This window comes from Pseudorca crassidens, chromosome 2 (genome assembly GCF_039906515.1).
Source record: "Pseudorca crassidens isolate mPseCra1 chromosome 2, mPseCra1.hap1, whole genome shotgun sequence".
Taxonomy (NCBI): Eukaryota; Metazoa; Chordata; class Mammalia; order Artiodactyla; family Delphinidae; genus Pseudorca; species Pseudorca crassidens.
Genome location: NC_090297.1, coordinates 122,660,848 through 122,679,607, shown reverse-complemented (window position 1 = coordinate 122,679,607; position 18,760 = coordinate 122,660,848). Strand labels below are relative to the sequence as shown.

General features: G+C 50.1%; 1 protein-coding gene across 3 annotated transcripts; it reads right to left on the bottom strand.

Moving 5' to 3' along the window:
* Positions 1-213: 213 nt before the first annotated feature.
* POGK (pogo transposable element derived with KRAB domain) lies at positions 214-15,494 on the bottom strand. 3 transcript variants are annotated; one of them, XM_067728517.1, is made up of 6 exons: positions 15,229-15,488; positions 13,635-13,768; positions 8,039-8,165; positions 7,154-7,252; positions 4,320-5,803; positions 214-2,099 (listed from the first exon to the last, which is right to left on the bottom strand). In XM_067728517.1, the coding sequence occupies exons 2-5, from the start codon at positions 13,764-13,766 to the stop codon at positions 4,332-4,334; spliced, it is 1,830 nt and encodes a 609-aa protein (XP_067584618.1). In that variant the 5' UTR covers positions 13,767-13,768; positions 15,229-15,488; the 3' UTR covers positions 214-2,099; positions 4,320-4,331. The 3 variants fall into 3 exon arrangements, with proteins under 3 accessions (XP_067584618.1, XP_067584619.1, XP_067584620.1); XM_067728518.1 differs by lacking the exon at positions 15,229-15,488 and adding an exon at positions 14,297-14,411; XM_067728519.1 differs by lacking the exons at positions 7,154-7,252; positions 8,039-8,165 and adding an exon at positions 14,297-14,411 and having other exon boundaries at positions 15,229-15,494.
* Positions 15,495-18,760: the final 3,266 nt, after the last annotated feature.

The following is an 18,760-nucleotide window of genomic DNA, read 5'->3' as shown; positions in this document are numbered from 1 at the left end:
CCCCCACCTTTAAAAGCCAGTTTAAAACCACATGTAACATTTGTCTTTAAAGACACCGACATTACTTACACTGCCATCCCATGAACAGACTTTTTTATTTCAAGGGTGTAATATATTGGTACCAAACTGAGTGGAGAATAAAGTGTAAATGAAGAGTTTGACATATGACTTTTCACAAGGCTAGCATATGATAAATAAAACCACCAGAGCCTATTGTCTTTATTATCAAAGTTTATTGTCGGAGTCAGTTCCTATCTACTGGGGAGTACAACTATGTCTCAATATGTGCTATAGTAACTCTAGGGTAATAGCCATTCTGCAAAATAGTTGTACTGGGGCTCTGTTAGGCATAGATCATAATAAAGTCAGTGGAAGAATGAGCCCAGAAAAACCCTGACAGTAGAGCCATTCCTCTAGGGAAGTTCCAGTGCTAAGCAACCTGTAAGGCATCATCTATCAGCTGACGATGAGACTCAAGGAGGTGTTGGTAGAATGAAACAGGAGTTGAACCCATTTTCTACTCTTCCCTGCAAGACAACTACGGCTCCAATGCAGGAACCAAAAATTAGGTCTTATAAAGTCCTTTAAGCTCCCAAAGCAAGTAAAATAGGACATAAAGAGGAAAGGGCCAGGAACCAGGATAGTGGAGGATAAATTAAGTGTAATTGGAGGGAATGAAAACTTCTGGAATGAAAAGTAGCTGGATTTAGATGCCGTTTGAGATGACAAAGAATACAGTACAGGTAAAAGCAAATGGGGAAATGATTCAAACATTGAAAGTTATTCAGATTTCAGAAGTTAAGTGAAATTTCCCCTCTTAGAGGAAAACTGGTTTTAAAAAATGAGGAAGGTGAATCACTAATAGGAAAATGAGTACCTGAGTAGAAATAGGTGTTTCAAAATGCCAAGAACAAGTATAATATACAAATGAGCTGGGTCTACAGGAAGGAAAAGTGGTTATGGTAGCCTGTTAACCAGATCTGACATTGGAATGACATTTCTAACAATGGCTTTGTCTATGAGGTTCTGGCATATTTTTCGTAGCACAGGTAGCTTTGAAGGAATGTTTTCACAACACTCAACGTATGTGGGAATGCACATTACTTTAGTGTAAAAATTCAAAGACCTCCCACCTGTTTCTGCAGGATAGAAGAAGTCTTCAAACAGCTGTGGCCAAAGACCCACGCCCTCTCACCACCCTTGCGATAAAAACATTAAAGGAATCGGAATTAACAAAACAAGTATCAGATGAGTCAATGAGCTTTGTACCATGTAGACAGCAGATAATTTATGGTGACTTTTGCAGGCAGCCTGAGAAACAGAAGAGCTTGTGTACTAAATGCTACCCTATCATTAAATATAATAATAATGAAAAACAGGGCCATTAAATGAGACCCTAGAAAAGTCTAGCTGCCAACCAGATTGGGAAGATAAATGAAACGGCATAGTTTATTTTAATCTGTATCTTCCACACTAACCTAGTTTGTCTACAGAAAAGCCATCTGCTGGCACCAGGCCAGTACGTCTGAATTTTGTTGTTGTTATTAGCATCTCATTTTTCCAAAAGAGGAATGTGTAAGTAGCAGGTGTACATGAATGACCATTTCTACAAAGCCTTCTCTGCAGTCTTGACCTGTGTGGGGACAGGTTCTACTGATGGAAGCATTTTTAAAGGCAGAAGAAAAAACATTGACTTGAGGTTTTCTCCACAGAAAATACCAGTGGAGTTGGGCCCGTATGATGAGTCTCTTATTGGCGCTGAACAAATGGCCTCTTCTCCAGGAAATACCTTTGTTCATTCCTATCTACAGGTTTCTTTTGATGGACACATGGAGTAATCTCTAAAACAAGAAATGAGGCAGAAGCAGTTTCTTTTCTAATCATGTCTCTGACGAAGTGAAGGGTCCTAGACTTTTCTGACACCTCATGGACGTGGGGCGAGGGTGGGCGGTGTCCCAAGACAGGATGCTCAGGCTGCCGTCCGGACCTGGGCTGTTCTGAGCCCCATGGCCTTTTCCTGCTGCTCCCTGTGTACCTATGCTGTGAGGAAATCTTCTTGAGGATTTTCCTCCTCAGCTGTTCCAAATACAGTTCATTTGCTGGAAAACAGAGAGAACCTAAGTGTGAGTTAACCCTTGGATTTTAGACATGGTATAACTTTTCAAGAACAGATTAGTCAGATTTCCAAACAGATGAGAAGAGGCCGTTTTATGCCCACGTCGCCTCCAAAATGCCTTGTTCGATGAGAATCCCTGTCTACTTCTGGCACTTCCTCAGCTCAAAAACAGGGCAGCTGTACAGAGAACTGTGGCTGTCAAGATGAGCCAAAGCTAGTGGTTGGGATCGGACATAAATGCCTACGTACATAGCTGTAGCCCGGCATTGTTTTTTTCCCTTTCCTCTTCTGGCGTTTTTTTTTTTTTTTTTTGCGGTACGCGGGCCTCACTGTTGCGGCCTCTTCCGTTGCGGAGCACAAGCTCCGGACGCACAGGCCCAGCTGCCATGGCTCACGGGCCCAGCCGCTCTGCGGCATGTGTGATCTTCCCAGACCGGGGCACGAACCCGTGTCCTCTGCATTGGCAGGCAGACTCTCAACCACTGTGCCACCAGGGAAGCCCTCTCGCAGTTTTTGATCCAGTCCTTTGGGTAGCAAATAGCTTAGAAAATTAAAAATGCACAAAAATGTTATCTAACAAGGGGGGGCGGGAAGGTAAAAAGGATAAAAAGTCACTATAATTCAAAGTCTGATAATCCAGTGGAGGCAGTGTAATGATTGGCAGAAAAGGGAGGCTGAATTCACGGAGTGGAAGAATAAGGGAACATGAGGGGAAAAAGCAATTTTCGTGATTTCGACTGTAATAGTAAGAACTTCTCCTTGTCTCTGTAATTCTAGGGGTCTCAGAATAACACTGCGGTTCAATGTTAGGAGTACAGTTTGATTTGGGGGCAGGGAAGGAGACATAAGTCACTCTTCAACTTACACAGCATGAAGGGGGGCGGTGTAACAAGATTTCTCTTAGCATTTCATTTGGAGAAAGAAGCAAGTAGGATGGAAATACCTAATTATACTTTAAAGGAAAGAAAAACCGTCAAGATACTTTTAGGTCCTCTGTAAAAGGAGTGCTGTCTTCATATTAAACACTGTCTGGAGGAACAAATGAACTGACAATTAGGGAAATGAGAACAAGAAGGTAAAATGAAATGTCTCTTCTCTCTGTATGTTGCCCACTGTAGGTGGTCGTTCACTCTCTCTCAAGGGGTCCGGGTGGGGAGGTTCACTCCACTAGTGATATCTGGTAGCCCCCCACTCCCCACTTCCTTTTTTTTTTTTTTTTTGGCGGTACACGGGCCTCTCACTGTTGTGGCCTCTCCCGTCGTGGAGCACAGGCTCTGGACGTGCAGGCTCAGCGGCCATGGCTCACGGGCCCAGCCGCTCCGCAGCATGTGGGATCTTCCCGGACCGAGGCACGAACCTGCGTCCCCTGCATCGGCAGGCGGACTCTCAACCACTGCGCCACCAGGGAAGCCCCCCACTTCCTTTTAAAGCTGTTGCCCTTCTATACTCAACTGAAAATTCTCGGGCCTGTGGTCCTTAGTCCTTAGACTTTACTCACTGTAGTCCGAGATAAGCATTTTTTTTTTTTGGTGCAGTTTCAATTTAAAAGTATCACCCTTCAAACGTCTGTGAAATTATTATAATTGTTCACTCCACGTGAATGTCATGAGAATGAGATGATGGTTTAAAACACACTTCTGAACTCCCAGGGAGAAGCAGGCATAAGCTATTTCTTTCCTTCCCCACTGGGCTACTGCAGACCACCCCAGGACGGAGACCCGAGGCCCAGGGTACACAGTCTGAAGGCACATGCGTCCTTACATCCCAGCCCTACAGGCTAGCCAAGGCGAGCACAGCCGCTCCAAGTGAATCAGGTACACACACTGGCCCTAAATGTTCAGCACAATTTATAAGGGGAAGAAAAATTTTGGTTTTGCAGACAAAACTTTTTCTTATCGGGGCCATGTCAGACTACGCTCTTTCAGGCCCCAATAATTTCAGCGATAATTACAGCTCTCAGATTAAGTGTTCTCGGAGCTCACTCCTTGTTCACTTCATGCATTATACAAAGTACCCACGAAATAAGCCAAGCAACCAGTTTCACATAAAGGTGAAAATGCTGATGGCCTGTCACCTACAGCACTGCACTGTGGGCTCGAAGAGTTCTCGGAAACAGAGGAAAATAATGGCAAGAGAAAAGGTGTCTGTGGAACCCAACACGTCTCTCAGGGTAGGCGCTGGGCAGTTCCTCCCGACTGCTTACCTTGGCTTTCCCTCAGTTGCTCTCTGTCAGGCTCTCAGTGTCACACTCTTTGGGCGGTTCCCCTCCTCCTGGCAGCTCGCTCTCGATTTCCCACAGGACGTCATCCTCGTCCTCCAAGTTGCTGGAGATGTGGCACTTCTTGAACCCCTGGACGATGGATTCGCTTGAGATGCTATTCCATGCCACCATGACCCACTCCAGAAAGAGGCCGAGGGGCGGCTTCTTGGCATTCCCCGTGGGGCTCAGGGCCAGGTTCCCCGCCAGGAGCCAGTTGGAGTACTGGGCCCGGACACTGTCATTCAGGGGTTTGTAGACCACCACATCCAACACCTGCAGCTGCGAGGTCAGGCCCCCCGGGATGATGACCATGTCGGTGTTCATGCTTTCCATGGAGCTCTTCACCGAGTCAGTGGCGTGGCCCCGGAAGCCGTTGAGGATCAGCATCCCTCGCTGCTTGGGCACTGCACCGGTTCTCCGCCTCCACACCACTTCCAGCCAGTCCTGCATCAAGTCCTCCGTCATCCACCCGTACCGGTGACAGCGGATTTCCATGCCGCTGGGGAACTTGCCGGGGGGGATGTATGTGCCCCTCAGAATGATGTACGGAGGTAACTTCCTCCCATCTGCCAAGACACCAAGCATGGCGGTGATTTTCAGTTTCTCCCTGCCTGGCGTCTTGACCAAGACGGGCTTTTCACCCTGGTTGTCCACAGTCACCCTCGAGGGCACCTCTAAGCAAATGGGCGTCTCATCAGCATTCCCCATCTGAGCCACCTGGTAGTCGTGTGCCCTGCGCAGAGCCAGGACGCTCCGCTGGTAGGTGACGAGCTTCTCGGTCAGGTCTTCCGGCAGCTGCTGGGGCACCGGTACCTTATGCCGCAGAGACAAGTCATACCTTCGCATCATTCTTCGACACCAGCCCAGGCTGGCCTTGAACCCTTTCTCCGGAATGTTCATCTCCTGGGCAATCTCCAGAGCTTTCAGCTGCATGGCCTCCCTGGTGATGGGGTCCCCTTTGGCCTGCATGTATCGAACGTACTCGGCCACGCGCTGGTCCACCAGGGCGAAGCGCCCGTTTTTGGGGCCCCGGAAGGCGCGCCGCATGGCGTGGGCGTTCTGCAGCTGCGGCTTCACTTTGCGCCAGTCGCGGACGTTTTTTTCCAGCACCCCGAACTGCTTGGCCGCCTGGCAGTTGTTGGTGCTCTCGGCGTACTCCACCACCATTAACTTGAACCCCGCGTCGTAACTGCGGCGCATGCCCCGGCTGAACTGAAACTTCCCGGCCAGGTCGTCTGCCGAGAGGTCGTACCCGGGGAAGCCCACGGCCATGTAGAAGGGGTACCCCTCGCCCCACTCGGGCAGCTCTGTGATGTCCCGAGGCAGACGGAGGCCATAGCTGTCCAGGTGCTGAGGCTGCGGAAACTGGGAGGCCGTGTTCATCGGGCCCACCCAGTCTGGGGGCTTCACGTCAGATTCTTCATTTTCTGGCAGACAGACAGGGAGGGGCAAAGATAGTGCCCGTAAGTAAAATGACTTCTGGCTCATTCCCTGATTTTTTTTTTTTTTCTTGGTCGAAATACCAAGAATACCTTAATCTCAAATTCACTAAAAGCAGTAGCTCTAATAACAGATAACACGAAGTCCTTACCCCCGTGCCAATTCCCATGGATTACCCCATCTAATTCTCACAATAACTGATTATTTCTTCTTTGCACGTGAGTCTAGAGAAATTAAGTAATGCATCAAGGTAGCTGAGCTAGGAAGTGGCAGAGCTGGAAACTGAACACAGGCAACAAGCTTGGATCACATACCAACTGTGTGGGCCATGCTTGGGTCAAAATAACCTTTACCTGGACGAGAAGCCAATTATAACCCATATTACCACGTAATGTTACAGAATTTGTATCATCATGGGCTGAATCATATCCCTTAAACCAAGAAAATCTATAGCAATACCACACTTAGCAAAGTTAAGCTCATCAGGCAGAAGTATGGTTCTTGCATACCAATGTCAGAACTGGGTTTCACTGTATGTTTCTGTTCAGAAGGTGGCCACAGAAGCTGAACACGACTCACGGAAATTACCATATCTCACCAGAACTAAGATGCCATCAATTGCAAGATGCACCATTATATGCCAGTAAGAAAAAAAAGCTACTAGTGAAACTATAGCACGCCATCAATTTTAAGAGGCATTCTCAACTGCAGAGATGTTAAAGTGATGAGGGAAAAACGTGTCTTGGAATCAATGAAAGACAGCATTTTAAACTATTACTTATAGAGAGAAGGCAAATCAAACCACTCAGGCTGTTGGGAAGCTGTATTTTTCCAACGCCTGCCCTCTAACTATATTTCTTGATAAAAGACTGAGTGCTTCTTTAGACATATTTGCTCAAGCATGTACTACAGCTGCTATTGCTTTTTCTATCCAAGATTAAGGAGACAGGAAGCCAAGTAAATAACCCTGGATGCATGCTTCGTCACACTATTTTCCTTAGTTTTCAGAGGTGTGTGGTGTGCCACCGAGGCACCCAGGATGTGCGCTGGACCAAAGCCACACAAACTTCACTTTGGTTCACCTGCATACAAAGGTGCATGTTGAGACTTATTACTGACAGTCGACAGGTGAAGAAATGGAGGCTCAGAGAGGTGGATGAAGTCGCCTAAGGTCACATAGCGTAGGAAAGGAGATTCTGAAACTCCAAAGCCCATAATCTTTCTGCCTCACAACCTTGCCTTACTCTTAAATACCCCACAGAATGTACCTGGAAACTTAAAATTCATCTTCATTATTCTCCCATTGGATGGATGTTGAATTGGGTTAATCATAGTACCTGCAAAGGTTCCTCCCTGGAACTGCCATTCGTCAGAATTCTGAGACTCCTCCTCCCTTTCCAACCGAGTGATCATGTCGGGCTTAGGGAATGGGAATTCTGTTTATAGGAAATAGAACAGGTAACAGCTGTGTGTTACTGTCTTGGAACACTGCCAAAATAAGTACTTTATAATACTTAAGAAACCCTCCCCTCCACTCCCACCCCACCACAGTCTTCTCAATATGCAGATTTATGAAAGGCGGGGGGAAAGGGCTCAGGGATACTTAAAGAAAAAATATGATGGGAAATAGGTCTGTCCAAGGGAATTTATGAATCTCTGCTAATGTACTAGCAACAACAAAAAGGAACTGCATTTAGCAGGGAAGTGGGTGGGTGCAGCCACGGATCTAATGAGCACTCTGGTACCCATATGAGCAAATGAGGAGATCCCTCCAAATGGTTACATTCTAATAATATGGTTACATTCCAATAATATGGATATCAATGCTGGGAAGGGAGCAAGGATTCTTTGAGGATATGTCCCCAAGCTTCTAAGGCTGACAGGGTAACAATGAGGCCTGCCTTCCCTCCTAAGGAACATATGAAGCACAGGCGCAGACCCATGGTGACATTTCTTAGATTATGTCTTATTTTTTCTTTTTTTGATGAGAATGCCTGGGTTGAATGAGGATGGTTCTGAGAGCTGGCACAAGCTGCTGAGTAGAAGGACACAATATGTATATCCTGCCTAAATCAAAAACAGGAAATTAAATGGGCACAGGCATTGAGGGGACAGACTCCAAGTTCAGGAGAGAGGGATGTTGGATACACCAGAGAAGAGAGACGTGGAAACAATTCTCTGGGCTCAGAGCTTCTAGGAGACAAAGGAAAACAAAGCTTTACCCAGGGACAGGACAGTTTCATAATTCATCCTCATGACCTCCCGGTACAGGGCCTTTTGCTGCTCCGTCAAAACGTCCCACTCCTCATCGGAAAAATATATGGCCACCTCATCGAATAGGGCTGGCACCTGCAACAGTGAACAGGCCTTTCTCAGCGACTAGTAGGCACATGCAGACACAGATCACACACCCGCATCTCACAGGCGAGGGCTTGGGCCCGGGGAAACGTCTGTCCTGAGTCACACGGCTCCTCCGAGAAGCAACACCAAGACAAAAACAAGGTCTCCCGTGCCCTGCTGAGTGCTTTCCTCCCCCGGCATCCACAGATAAGGAGAGCAGCACCTTGAGAAGAAAAGTCGCCCGTACTGGTTGGGAGACACTGGGTCCTCACATACAGCAGGGAGAGCCGATCACGGCTCAGCCCCCATCCAGAGGCAGAACCAACCACGCTCGAGGAAACACCCCGAGACAGCTGCCCCACCAACACAACCCTGCTCTCTCCCTTGGTCACAGATCCTCAGCCCAGGAGGGTGCTGGGGGCCTCCTGGGCACTAGTCTCCATTTGCAGGGCACTAGCCCCGGTTTCTGACTCAGAACCCAACGCTGCCAGGGAGGGGCCAGTGAGAGAAGGGGCTTCGGCCGGCCTTTTCCAATCCACGAGGAGGAGGACAGAAGGGCTAATTAGAGCTTCAATTTATGTAATGAGATACTAGAGCAGACTGCTTTGCTTCCGTGCCTAGACCCGCAGCAGGAAGCCCTAAGGCCAGAGAAGAGCGCTCTACTGCCCGCTCCCGGGCTCACCTACCTCCCCATCCCCATGGGCCAGTGGGACGGGGGTGCCTGAGAAGCCAAACGCAGCCAAGGCACCCAGACCGACCCCCTCTTGTTCAACTCTCTGCTTTTCTTTTTACTATGTGTTTTCCTTCAGTCATTAAAAATCCTACTCCAAAGTTCATCGTATTCAATGGTAAGGGATCTGGGCTGCTGCTTTCACAGCTACTCCCCATAGCTGAATCTAGGGCCTGGGGGATCAGAGTACTGTTTTCCATCTGCTTACAAAAGTTCAGTGTCTGCACCACCTGCAGCTTCTTCAGGCCCCCGGCCGTCAATCATCTAGATCTCCTGGCCCTTCTTCCTTACGCACGAAGCCCACCTCGTCCCTCCCCCGCATCACAGCCCCTTCCACACAGGGAGAACCTCCTAGGAAAGGCCCTGTAACTGCTTCCCTTATTCCCCCCACAGCCCCATTTAATTAAGGAGGAAACTGGCTCAGAGCAGCCCCGTTTCTGGCCCAAAGTCACACAGCCAATAACGGCAGGGTTGAGAGTGGGACACAGCACTGTCTGACTTCAAGGCTCCCGCCCTCACAGAGGGCAGAGGGGTCTCCCAGGTCACCAGCTGGCAGGCCTCCGCTCCCACCCCGCACACGCTCAGCAGTACACAGCTGCTGCAGTTCCCTGAACAAACCATCCTCGCACCCTCTGTGTGTGCGCACATGGTGCTCTGCTGCCTCGGAGGTCCTCCCCATTCTTGGCCTGGCTGACACCCACCCACTTTCCAAGACTCAGCCCAGACATCCTGTTCCCCAGGAAACTGGTCCCAACCCAAGCTGTGTGCCCTGTGACGCCCTGGGCTGAAGGCTCTGATGGCACTTATCACACTGCAGAGTCCTCTTGGCTTACCTGTCTGCTTCTTCCACTAGAATATTGGCTCACTGAGGGCAGTACTCTGGGCTTATTCTGTTTTGTTTCCCTAAGCCTAGAACACTTCCTGTAGGTAGTAATCCCTTAAAAATGTGTTCTTTGAATCAAAGATTTAAGCAAATAACCCCTGGACGTCTCTTATTCTGCTAGGAATAGTTTCAAACAATCGTTAAAATGTATCTGTCACAAGACTGAACTTACTCTTTGGAGTAAGAATGGACAAAAATCCCTAGTGTCAAATACCAGGAGGTACAAACGGATTGGTCTCTGGGCTCCGCTCAGACTCCATCAATCTGGAAAGCCAGGCAGCCAGGAATTTTCCATCCCACCCCATCCCACTTCCCAGGCTTTTAAACAACTCTCCCTTTGGCCTTTTCTCTCCCTAGGAAATTCCAGATCTAGGCCATACCTATTTATAGGCCCTTTCCCTTTGCTGATAAAACAGGACACAGGACTGGCTATGCCTGTCATTGCAGAGGGGCTACCCACGTCGATCCTTGTAAAAGGTAACACGTCCTGGGCCTGGTAAATATATCAGCAGCCCTGGAGTGGTGAGAAGGCAGCTGGAGGCTGAGGCTGGATTCATCTCCTCCCATTTAGGACTGAGCCCCGGAGGATCCTCAGACAAGCCCACATTATGTTCCAGAGGCGCGCAGTGCAGTGGCTTAGGAATTCTCCTCACAGCAACCTTCTGTGAGAATTGAGCAAGCCTTCAGCCAGGCCCTGCTGTGCAGGCCTCCCCTCTCTCCACAGAGGCCTTTTATCTAGCCAAGCACAGCAGAAGGTAAACAGGGCCAGCCCTGGGCCAAACTCAGAAATCAGGCAGCCGCCATCCAACCCCTGGACACCCTTGCTTGGCCTCACAGGTAGAGGCCCTCGATCCCCGCCTTCCTCCCTTCCCTCAGAAGGTCAAGGACTCATCAGACAGGTGTTCTTCCTTCAGCTTGTGTGTGCTGCCTCACTCGGTCCCACGAGCTGGGATTCCAACGCTTATCTCCAAGGGTAACCGTCCTAGAGTACTTACATGCTGCCCAGGCTCGCTGCACCCAGCGAAGACAGCACTTAGGGGGCTGGGACCGGTGCACTGATAGAGCGCCTGCTGTATGCCAGGCACTGTGTAGGACACTCCCTCTTACGTGGTTAAATGTGTTACCTTATTGAATCCTTTAAATACTACAGGGATACGGGGATCACCACCCCAGTTTTATGGGTGAGGAAACAGGGCTGATAAGTATCTTGCCCAAGGTCACAGAGTTAGCAAGTCGGACTCCCAAGCCCGTGCTTTCTCGGCAGGCCACTTAGGCCAAGTGGCCTCTGCCTGGTGGCGGCAGCAAACCCTAACGTCCCTTAGAAAGACGAGCCGAGGACTTCTCCCTCAGAGCTGCTAGGGAGGGAGCTCAGACTCCTGGGCGCAGCACACTCCCCCGCAGGGCTGGCTCGGTCCCCTGGCCCCCTCTGCTTCTCTCGCCCATCCCCTCCACTCCCGGACTCCACTGCGGGCTCCAGCTGCAGGAGCTGCTCTGGACTCTGCACACACGAGCTTTCCTCTCCAGTGCTTTTGCTTCTGGCTGCCTCGAGGGCAAGACCCTCCCTTTCCTTGGCTGGTTCCACCTAGGCCGAAGGCTTGGTTCAAAGTACACTTTCCCTTTTTTCTACTTGAAAGTGGATTTCTACTCCAGTTCTCCCACGAAATATTACCCTAATATACAGCCTGATTCTTTGGTTGGAAAAGCTTTTATTGATCACTCTAACACAATCCCCAACAACCAAAATGCATATTCGATTCTTTTTTTCCCCTAGTTTTAATGCTCTAGAGCAGGGGTTTTCCCACCTCAGCACTGCTGACATGTTTGGCCAGATAATTCTTCGTTGTGGGAGCTGTCCTGTGCATCACCGATGGGTAGCAGCATCCCTGGCCTCTACCCAGGAGATGCCTGTAGGATCTCCCACTCCCCAAGCCCCACCCCGAGTCATGACAACCAAAGACGTCTCCACCCAGACGTCCCTGGGAGGGATGGGGCTGGGGGCAAAACTGCCTACTGCTCCAACCAGGTCCCTGCCTGCCTTCTCCAGCCTGCAGGAGAGCCCATCTTCCCCCACAGAACTCCAAATACTGTGCAGTTAATTACATTTACTTCCCTATCTTCCTCACAAGACTAGTACCCCCGCGAGACTAGGGATCTTGCCTTAATAACACCCAGCACTGTGCTCAGTAGCTGCGGATGGATGGCAGGCTGCCTGGGTGCCACACATGCCAGTCCCCCTCCTCCAGCTCCTCTGGTTACCTCCTTCTTTCCCAGCCAAGCATGGGCTTCACCTTGCTCCTCTCTGTGTTGTCCCAATACACTCTTATGTGCGCTTCTACTGCACCTGCTTTGCGCACTTCTCCATTCTGTCTAGATGTTCTCGGTTGGCCAATGCAGCCTCAAAGCCATGGGTTCTTGCTCAGGGCTAGATAGGACGGATGCCTGCTCTCCAAAATCTCCCCAGCTGCATGGATCTGAACTGGGGAGGAGGCCAGGGTGGGCTGAAGAGACAAATGCAATCCAGGCTCCATAGCTAGATGAGAAAACCCAGAGCCTGGTGTCGTACTGCTTTAAATATTTTTAATTGAAGTATAACATACATACAACAAAATGAAGTACTTTTAAGGTTCCAGCTCAAGAGGTGTTTTTAAGAACAAATGTCAGTGTACATGTGTATCCTAGGAGCAAAATAGATAACCTTGCTGCACCCCATGCAGTGGGAGCGGAGCGGGACTGGATAGTTTGGAAGGACCATGATTCTATGAATACAGATCTCTCACTGGAAACAAAGGATATGTATACCGATGACATTCATACACAGTGGAAAACTAAGCAGAGAAAAGGAATGTCATTTTGTTGCTTCTTTAAAATGTTTACCATTCATGCCCAATTATCATGAAGTCCAGTAAGTACTGTGAATAATGTACATAACGATGACTATTAATATCTGTTGCATTTACACTTTTATAAGTTTACTCTAATTCTATCACACTATGCTGTTTGGATATGCTCCCTATTCACTGCTGCCTACTATCGCAACCCCTCCATCCAGGACCAGCTGGAAATGCAGCTCTCTCCTGTGTCAACTGGCCTCGTCCCATAAAGCTCTCCTCACGTCAGTTCAGTGCCCCAAGACTTACTTAAATGGTTTAAATGGTTCCCTTCAACCAGCGGTAGGTGATAAAGACTCTCTCCTCACCCAAACTTTGGCCAGGCTCCTCTGAGCCCTCTTCTCCACTAGGCCTCTATCTTGGACACATACACACCCCCCTCCGGTTCTCAGTCTGCCCAGACCAGTTTTAGCAAGAATCCTGCTAAGTCAGTTTAGAAAGAACCCTCCACCGTGGATGTCTCCTCTTAGTAATTTTCCAACCACTGAGCCCTCCGCGCTGCTCCTTGGCTATAAATCCCCACTTGCTGAGCCCGATCTCTCTCCCCTATTGTGACAGTCTTGAAACCTATCTCAATAGTCCTGAATAGTCTTCCTTATCATCTTAACAAATGCCAGGACAATTTTTCTTTCACCCAGGCCAGCAGAGATTTAGTTGGTGTCTACAAGGTGCCTGGCATTGAGCAGGATACAGGGAATCCACGGGTACAGGAGAGAGACACAGTCGTGGCCTCTTGGACTCCCGATCCTGATGGTGTGCTTGAAGCTGCGTGCCTGAAGGGACTGTTCCCAGAACCAGTTCCATTCTTCGCTGTGCCTTTTAAAGCCACAGAACTGTTTTCTCAGGAATGCAAACACACCGGGCTGGGCTAGGCTATTTTTACTTCCTATGTCTGCTTGAGGAAGAGACTTAATACAAGCCTGGCTCCCAGGCCTGCCCCTCACAGCTGTGTGTGGACTCCACACCTTCTTACTTACCCATCCGCCCTCTGAGCAGATTCGGACTTTCTGCATATCTGTGGGGCCATCCTCCAGGTCCCGGCTCTGAATCTCTTCTTCTTCTTCCTCTTCTTTCAGGGTCAGATTGCGAGGGTAGGCTGTGGACTCCATCTCTGCAAGTAAGATTCAGTTCAGAAAAATCAGATGCTAGTGTGAACTCTTTAAAGTCTGTGATGGGGCCAGCTCAGGCTACACAAACCTTTTTAGCCCCAAGCACAGTTCAGCTGCAACAATGGAAGGGGACAGGGCCAGGCCTGGGGAGGAAGGGTTTCAGGGAAAGCACCAGGAAGCTGGAAGGTGACATATTTAATTATGATAAGAAGAGGGTTGCAGGCAGATAGCATACCTGGCTGCCTTCAAATATTTAAAAAGCTATCTGTGTAAGACAGACCAGACTGGTTCTGTAGAGACCCAAAGGCAGAGCAGGCCACTGAGTAAACATTCCAAGAAGAGGTTTTAAAGAGTGCATCAAATGGCAGAACTTTCTCACAGCCAGTGCCACCCAAACATGGAATTGGCAGCAAGACAGCGGTATTGGCTTCCTTTCAATGAAGGCATTTGAACACAGATAGAGCACTCGCTCAACTGGGTTGTTCCTACAGGGCCAGTTCAGCATCAGGAGGTTGGGTGGCCCAGAGTACCTGGATTTTCCAGATTCAAAGGTTCTGTCCATAAGCCAGGTCAGAAAATAAGACTGTTCTGCCTTAAGCGACTTTCCAAGCCCAGGAGTCGGTGATCCTTAGTGAGGGGTAATGCCTGGACACGCAAGAAGGTGCAGAAATCAGCTGGGGCCAGGCTCTGGGGCCCACCGCCACCGGGAAGACTCGCTGCCTCTGGGCCGCAAATTCTCTTCTGCAAATTCTCTCGCCCAGCTCCTAGGCCAGTACAAAGGGCCGCGCTCCTGCCCTCTAGGGGCGCGGGCAATTCCTAGGTGTGGAGTGAGCGCGCATCTTGTGGGCCGCATCCTCCCGGGCTTCCAAAGAAAAGGTCCTTCCGGAGTTCAAAGTCTGCTCCTTCGATATTTTCAAAAAGGACGGGCGAATGCGGCAGGATAGGTCTGGGGCGGGTGGAACAGGCTTCAGATCCCTGGAGCTGGGGCCCGAACTTGGCCGCGGCCTCCCCCGCCGGCTCCCGGGAGGGAGATGGGGGGGTGGGGGCGCCGCCCCGCGGCGAAGGTGCAGGCGAAGAGGTATCCTCTGCCCCGCCACCGCCCACCCGCCCGGCGCCCCGCCCGCCGCCGCTGCCGCGCCCCCGGGCGCGCTCCGGTTTCTCCAGCCATCTTGTCCCATTTCCCTTTCTCCGCGGCCCCGCGCCGGGAGCGCTCCTGCCGCCCCCCTGCCCGCGCCCGGCCCGGCCCATCTCCCCGCCTGGCCCGCTCCCGGCCCCAGCGCACCTGCCGAGCGGCTGGGGCCGGCGCCGCCTGCCTTCCCCGGCGGGCCCGCAACAAAGGCAGTGGCGGCGGCAGTTGCAGCTGCAGCCTCGGGACCCCCCGCCCCCGCCGCGGCCCGACCGCCGGGGGCCCGAGGGAGGGGCCATGCCGCCCCCGGCCCCCGCCCCGCCCGCGCGCACTCACCTCCGGGCCGAGAGCCGGGGCGTGGGCCGGGGCCGCGGTGGAGACGCCGAGGGCTCCGGCCCGGCTGTCACAGCGCCATCCTTTCCGTCTCTCCGGCTTCCCGTGCGCGCGGCCCCTCGGGAGGGAGCGGGGAGGACACGTGGTGGGAGGAGGGAGGGTCCGGCCGGGAGCTGAGGGTGTTGGGAGGCGAGGGGAGGAGCGCGGCTGATGTCAGCGGGCCGCGGCGTCGCCGGGGGACGGCGCCCGCGCCAGCTCCCGACCCTCCTCCCGGCGTGGCTTCCGGCTGGTCCGCGCCGCGCGCTCCTCTTGGCTGAGCTCCCGACCCTCCGCCCGGCTCCGCCTCGCTGGCCGGAGTAGTGCTCTCTGCCCTCTCTGCTTCCCCTGGTGCAGTTTCCTGTGCACCATGTGCGACCTCGGCATAGATGAGGCAGGAAGAGCCCGGATTTATGTTTGAACTGAATGTAGCCTGGGTGCACACGTTCATGCGCTTATTTGCATGAACGACTGCTTTGCACTTGCTTGGACGAGCATTCGAGGCACTCTAAGGCATGCTTCAAGGAATGTGTTATGAAGAGTAGACCAGCGAGGGGGTTGGGGGGAGTGTGGAGGGGTCTAGGATCTTTCGGGAAGCATGCATATTCTGGCAGGCATATGTTCAGAACTTCGTACGTAATATACATGTTGAAGGAACTTCCTGATTTTTGTAGTTGTTGCGTGTTAAATCCCAAGTGTGTAATGCCATGGAGGAAGTAACTCTAAAGCAGGATCTTCTCCAAAATGTTCAAAGAATTTGCGTGCAGCTCTGTGGACAATACAACAAAAGTGAGCGGAGAAGCCCTGAATCGCTTCTCATTCTAGAAAAAGATCCCGGGTTTGGTATTTTTGTTGGGAGCTCATTAAAGAAGAAATTATTCTGACAATTGTTAAAGCGGAAAAGTAGGACTTTATTCGGGATTATTGAGATAGCTGGCAAGACTATCGCAATAGAGCTGAGCTCTCCGGCTCAACTCTGAATACAGCAAAGACCAGTTGGGGAATTATCACCCACCTGGGAGTGAGGAGGTCAGTGGGTGGAATACTAAGAGGAGACAAGAAGGGTAGAGGGACTCTTGCTAAACCGATTTAACGGGATGCTTGCTGATGGCAAGCCAGGTTGATCAGATATCCGGGGTGGGGGGGCTCTCTCTGTGCTGGGAGGGCTGAGGACCGGAGGGGGTGTGTATGTGTCCCATGTAGAGGCCTAGTGGAAAAGAGGGTTCAGAGGAGCCTGACTAAAATTTGGTCAAGGAGAGAATTTTGTCAAAATTTTCAGACTGTCCCTGAGAACTGAGTGCCTGCAGGGAAAGATTTCTCCAAGTTTTTGTCGCCATTCTTGTATTTATTTATATGTGACTTTGATTTCTCTCTGCCGTGGAGAGGCTACAGTGGAACTGTGGAGCTCTCAATATATAAAATATAGTATGACAGTCGCATCTTTGAAGTGTAATTATGGCGGACAACCAAAGACCAAGACCAAAGAGGTCTAATCGATGGAGAGCAGTCAATTCAAATACTGGGAGAGAGGTAGATATTAGGATTTTTTGTTTGTTTTTACGCACAATTCTTTTTGTGTATAAAGTTAATATTTTTAGAGCAAGTGTGACATCTTAGCTCAAACTGATTGACATTCCCATCTTTTCTGAGAAAATGGCTGGTTCAAATGGAAAGGTGAGGGAGTCAGGAAGGAGAAGAGTACTAGGGGCACTGCTGACAGCTCACCTTCTTACAAAAAAAGTATTGATACGGGTTATGAGATAACCAAAGAGGAATATTATGCTAGGGTTTTAGGCTCTGAGAGCCCCACTGTTCTCATGCTGCTTTGATTAGGTTTTCCCTGGGAAGAGGCCAACCAACAGTGTCCCACCTGAATTCTTGACTTTGAACCCACAGCCCCATGATCTCAATTATTGTCACAGGCCCACCTTTGTAGAAGTCCACAACTGCTAACACGACTTACTCGTAGGAACAAAGTGCTGGGGTCAGCACAATACACTGCAGACATTCATGTTTGTGGCTAAGTCACATCACTTGTCTCTGCCTGAGTTTCCTCATCTTCAGAAAGAGGGGGTTGAGCTAGTTATTGTCTGAGCTTCCCCTCACCTCTATCATTCAGTGATTCCTTTCTCCGTAAGACTTTGGCTTAGTCTGAATGGGGAGTGACTGAAGCTAGTCTTTGAAATGGTGCGTGGCTTTGGTACTTAGGTAGGATGGATATCTGTTAGTAAGTGGTTAACAATTATGAACAGAACACCCATGGCATCAACATGGTAGTTCTTTAATGTGATTGGTCTGACTTCATCTTTCCTTCTGTTGAATTTTTGCAATACACAAACCATAGGGATTCCAAAGAGCCCAAGTCCCACAAAATACCTCTTGAACTGTAGTGTCTGCTGGTTCATACACATTTCTGACCTTCAGTACAGACTCCATGGCCCTCAGACAGCATAGCTACTGGCCCCCATTGCTCCATCTCTCAGGGACTGTGGTAGATTGAATTAATGGTCTTGCTTCTTTGTGCTTCTGTGGTAGTACACCCTGCTGTTACATAGCACACCTTGCTGAGGTCTCAGTTGTGCAGAACGTACTTCAATGCCCCTTCACTTGGCATGGCCATGTGACATGCTTTGGCCGATTGGATGTAGGTGGAAGTGACTACATGTGAGTCCTGAACATGGGTCCTAGAAGGTCTCACATATTCTCACTTTTCTCTCCGGTAGCTTTTGTCCTCTGCCATGACAAAATCATGCCTAGTTAGTCACTGCCCCTCCAGCCTGGGCTCCAGAATGAGACCTGTGCTGCACAGCCATCCTGTGAACATGAGAAGAGGTCGCTGTTTTGTTTTAAACAAATTTAAACTATTGAGTCCTCAGGAGGCTGGTTAGGTAGCCCTTTTGTGGTGAAAGCTCATTGAGACAGTGACAACAGGCAGCCTTGGACTTAGAGCTCCCATCATTGGCCCTCATGGGGATGCTCTGAGGCAGGGGAAAGGAGAGTTGCCATTTCATGGTGGAAATCCTCAGATATGTGCACAAGGGAATCCGAGATTGGGAGTGGAGACATAAAGAACCAAATGGGGGGAGGGCATACAACTGCTGGCTGTATCTTTCTCTTCCCTGGGATTCTGGCACCTCAGAGGAAGATCAAGATATGACCTCTACATTCATATTCCCAGTAAAGCCTGAAACTATTCCTGGGAGATCTTGATAAAATGGTAAGGGAAACCCTGCTCCGGACAGTTCTTGGAAGGGTTAAAAGGTTCCTGGAGAGGCAGTGTGTTGTTAGAGAAACTCAGAGGATTAAGGAACAGGTAGAGGTCTCTCTAGAAAAAAAGCAAAGAGAATTGTAGTACTGAGTGTAGTACAGTAGTCCCCCCTTGTTCGCAGGGGACATGATCTAAGACCCCCAGTGGCTGCTTGAAACCACAGTTAGTACTGGATCATTTTCTGTTCATGTCTTCCACCCACAAATTTAATACCTTTTCCATCTTAACTGA

Coding starts and splice junctions, on each gene's coding strand:
- POGK (XM_067728517.1), bottom strand. CDS start 13,766: ATGGAGTCCACAGCCTACCCTCGCAATCTGACCCTGAAAGAAGAGGAA. Junction 8,166..13,634: donor TCTGCTCAGAGGGCGGATGG/GTAAGTAAGAAG, acceptor TCACTGTTGCAG/GTGCCAGCCCTATTCGATGA. Junction 7,253..8,038: donor TGAAACTGTCCTGTCCCTGG/GTAAAGCTTTGT, acceptor TCCTATAAACAG/AATTCCCATTCCCTAAGCCC.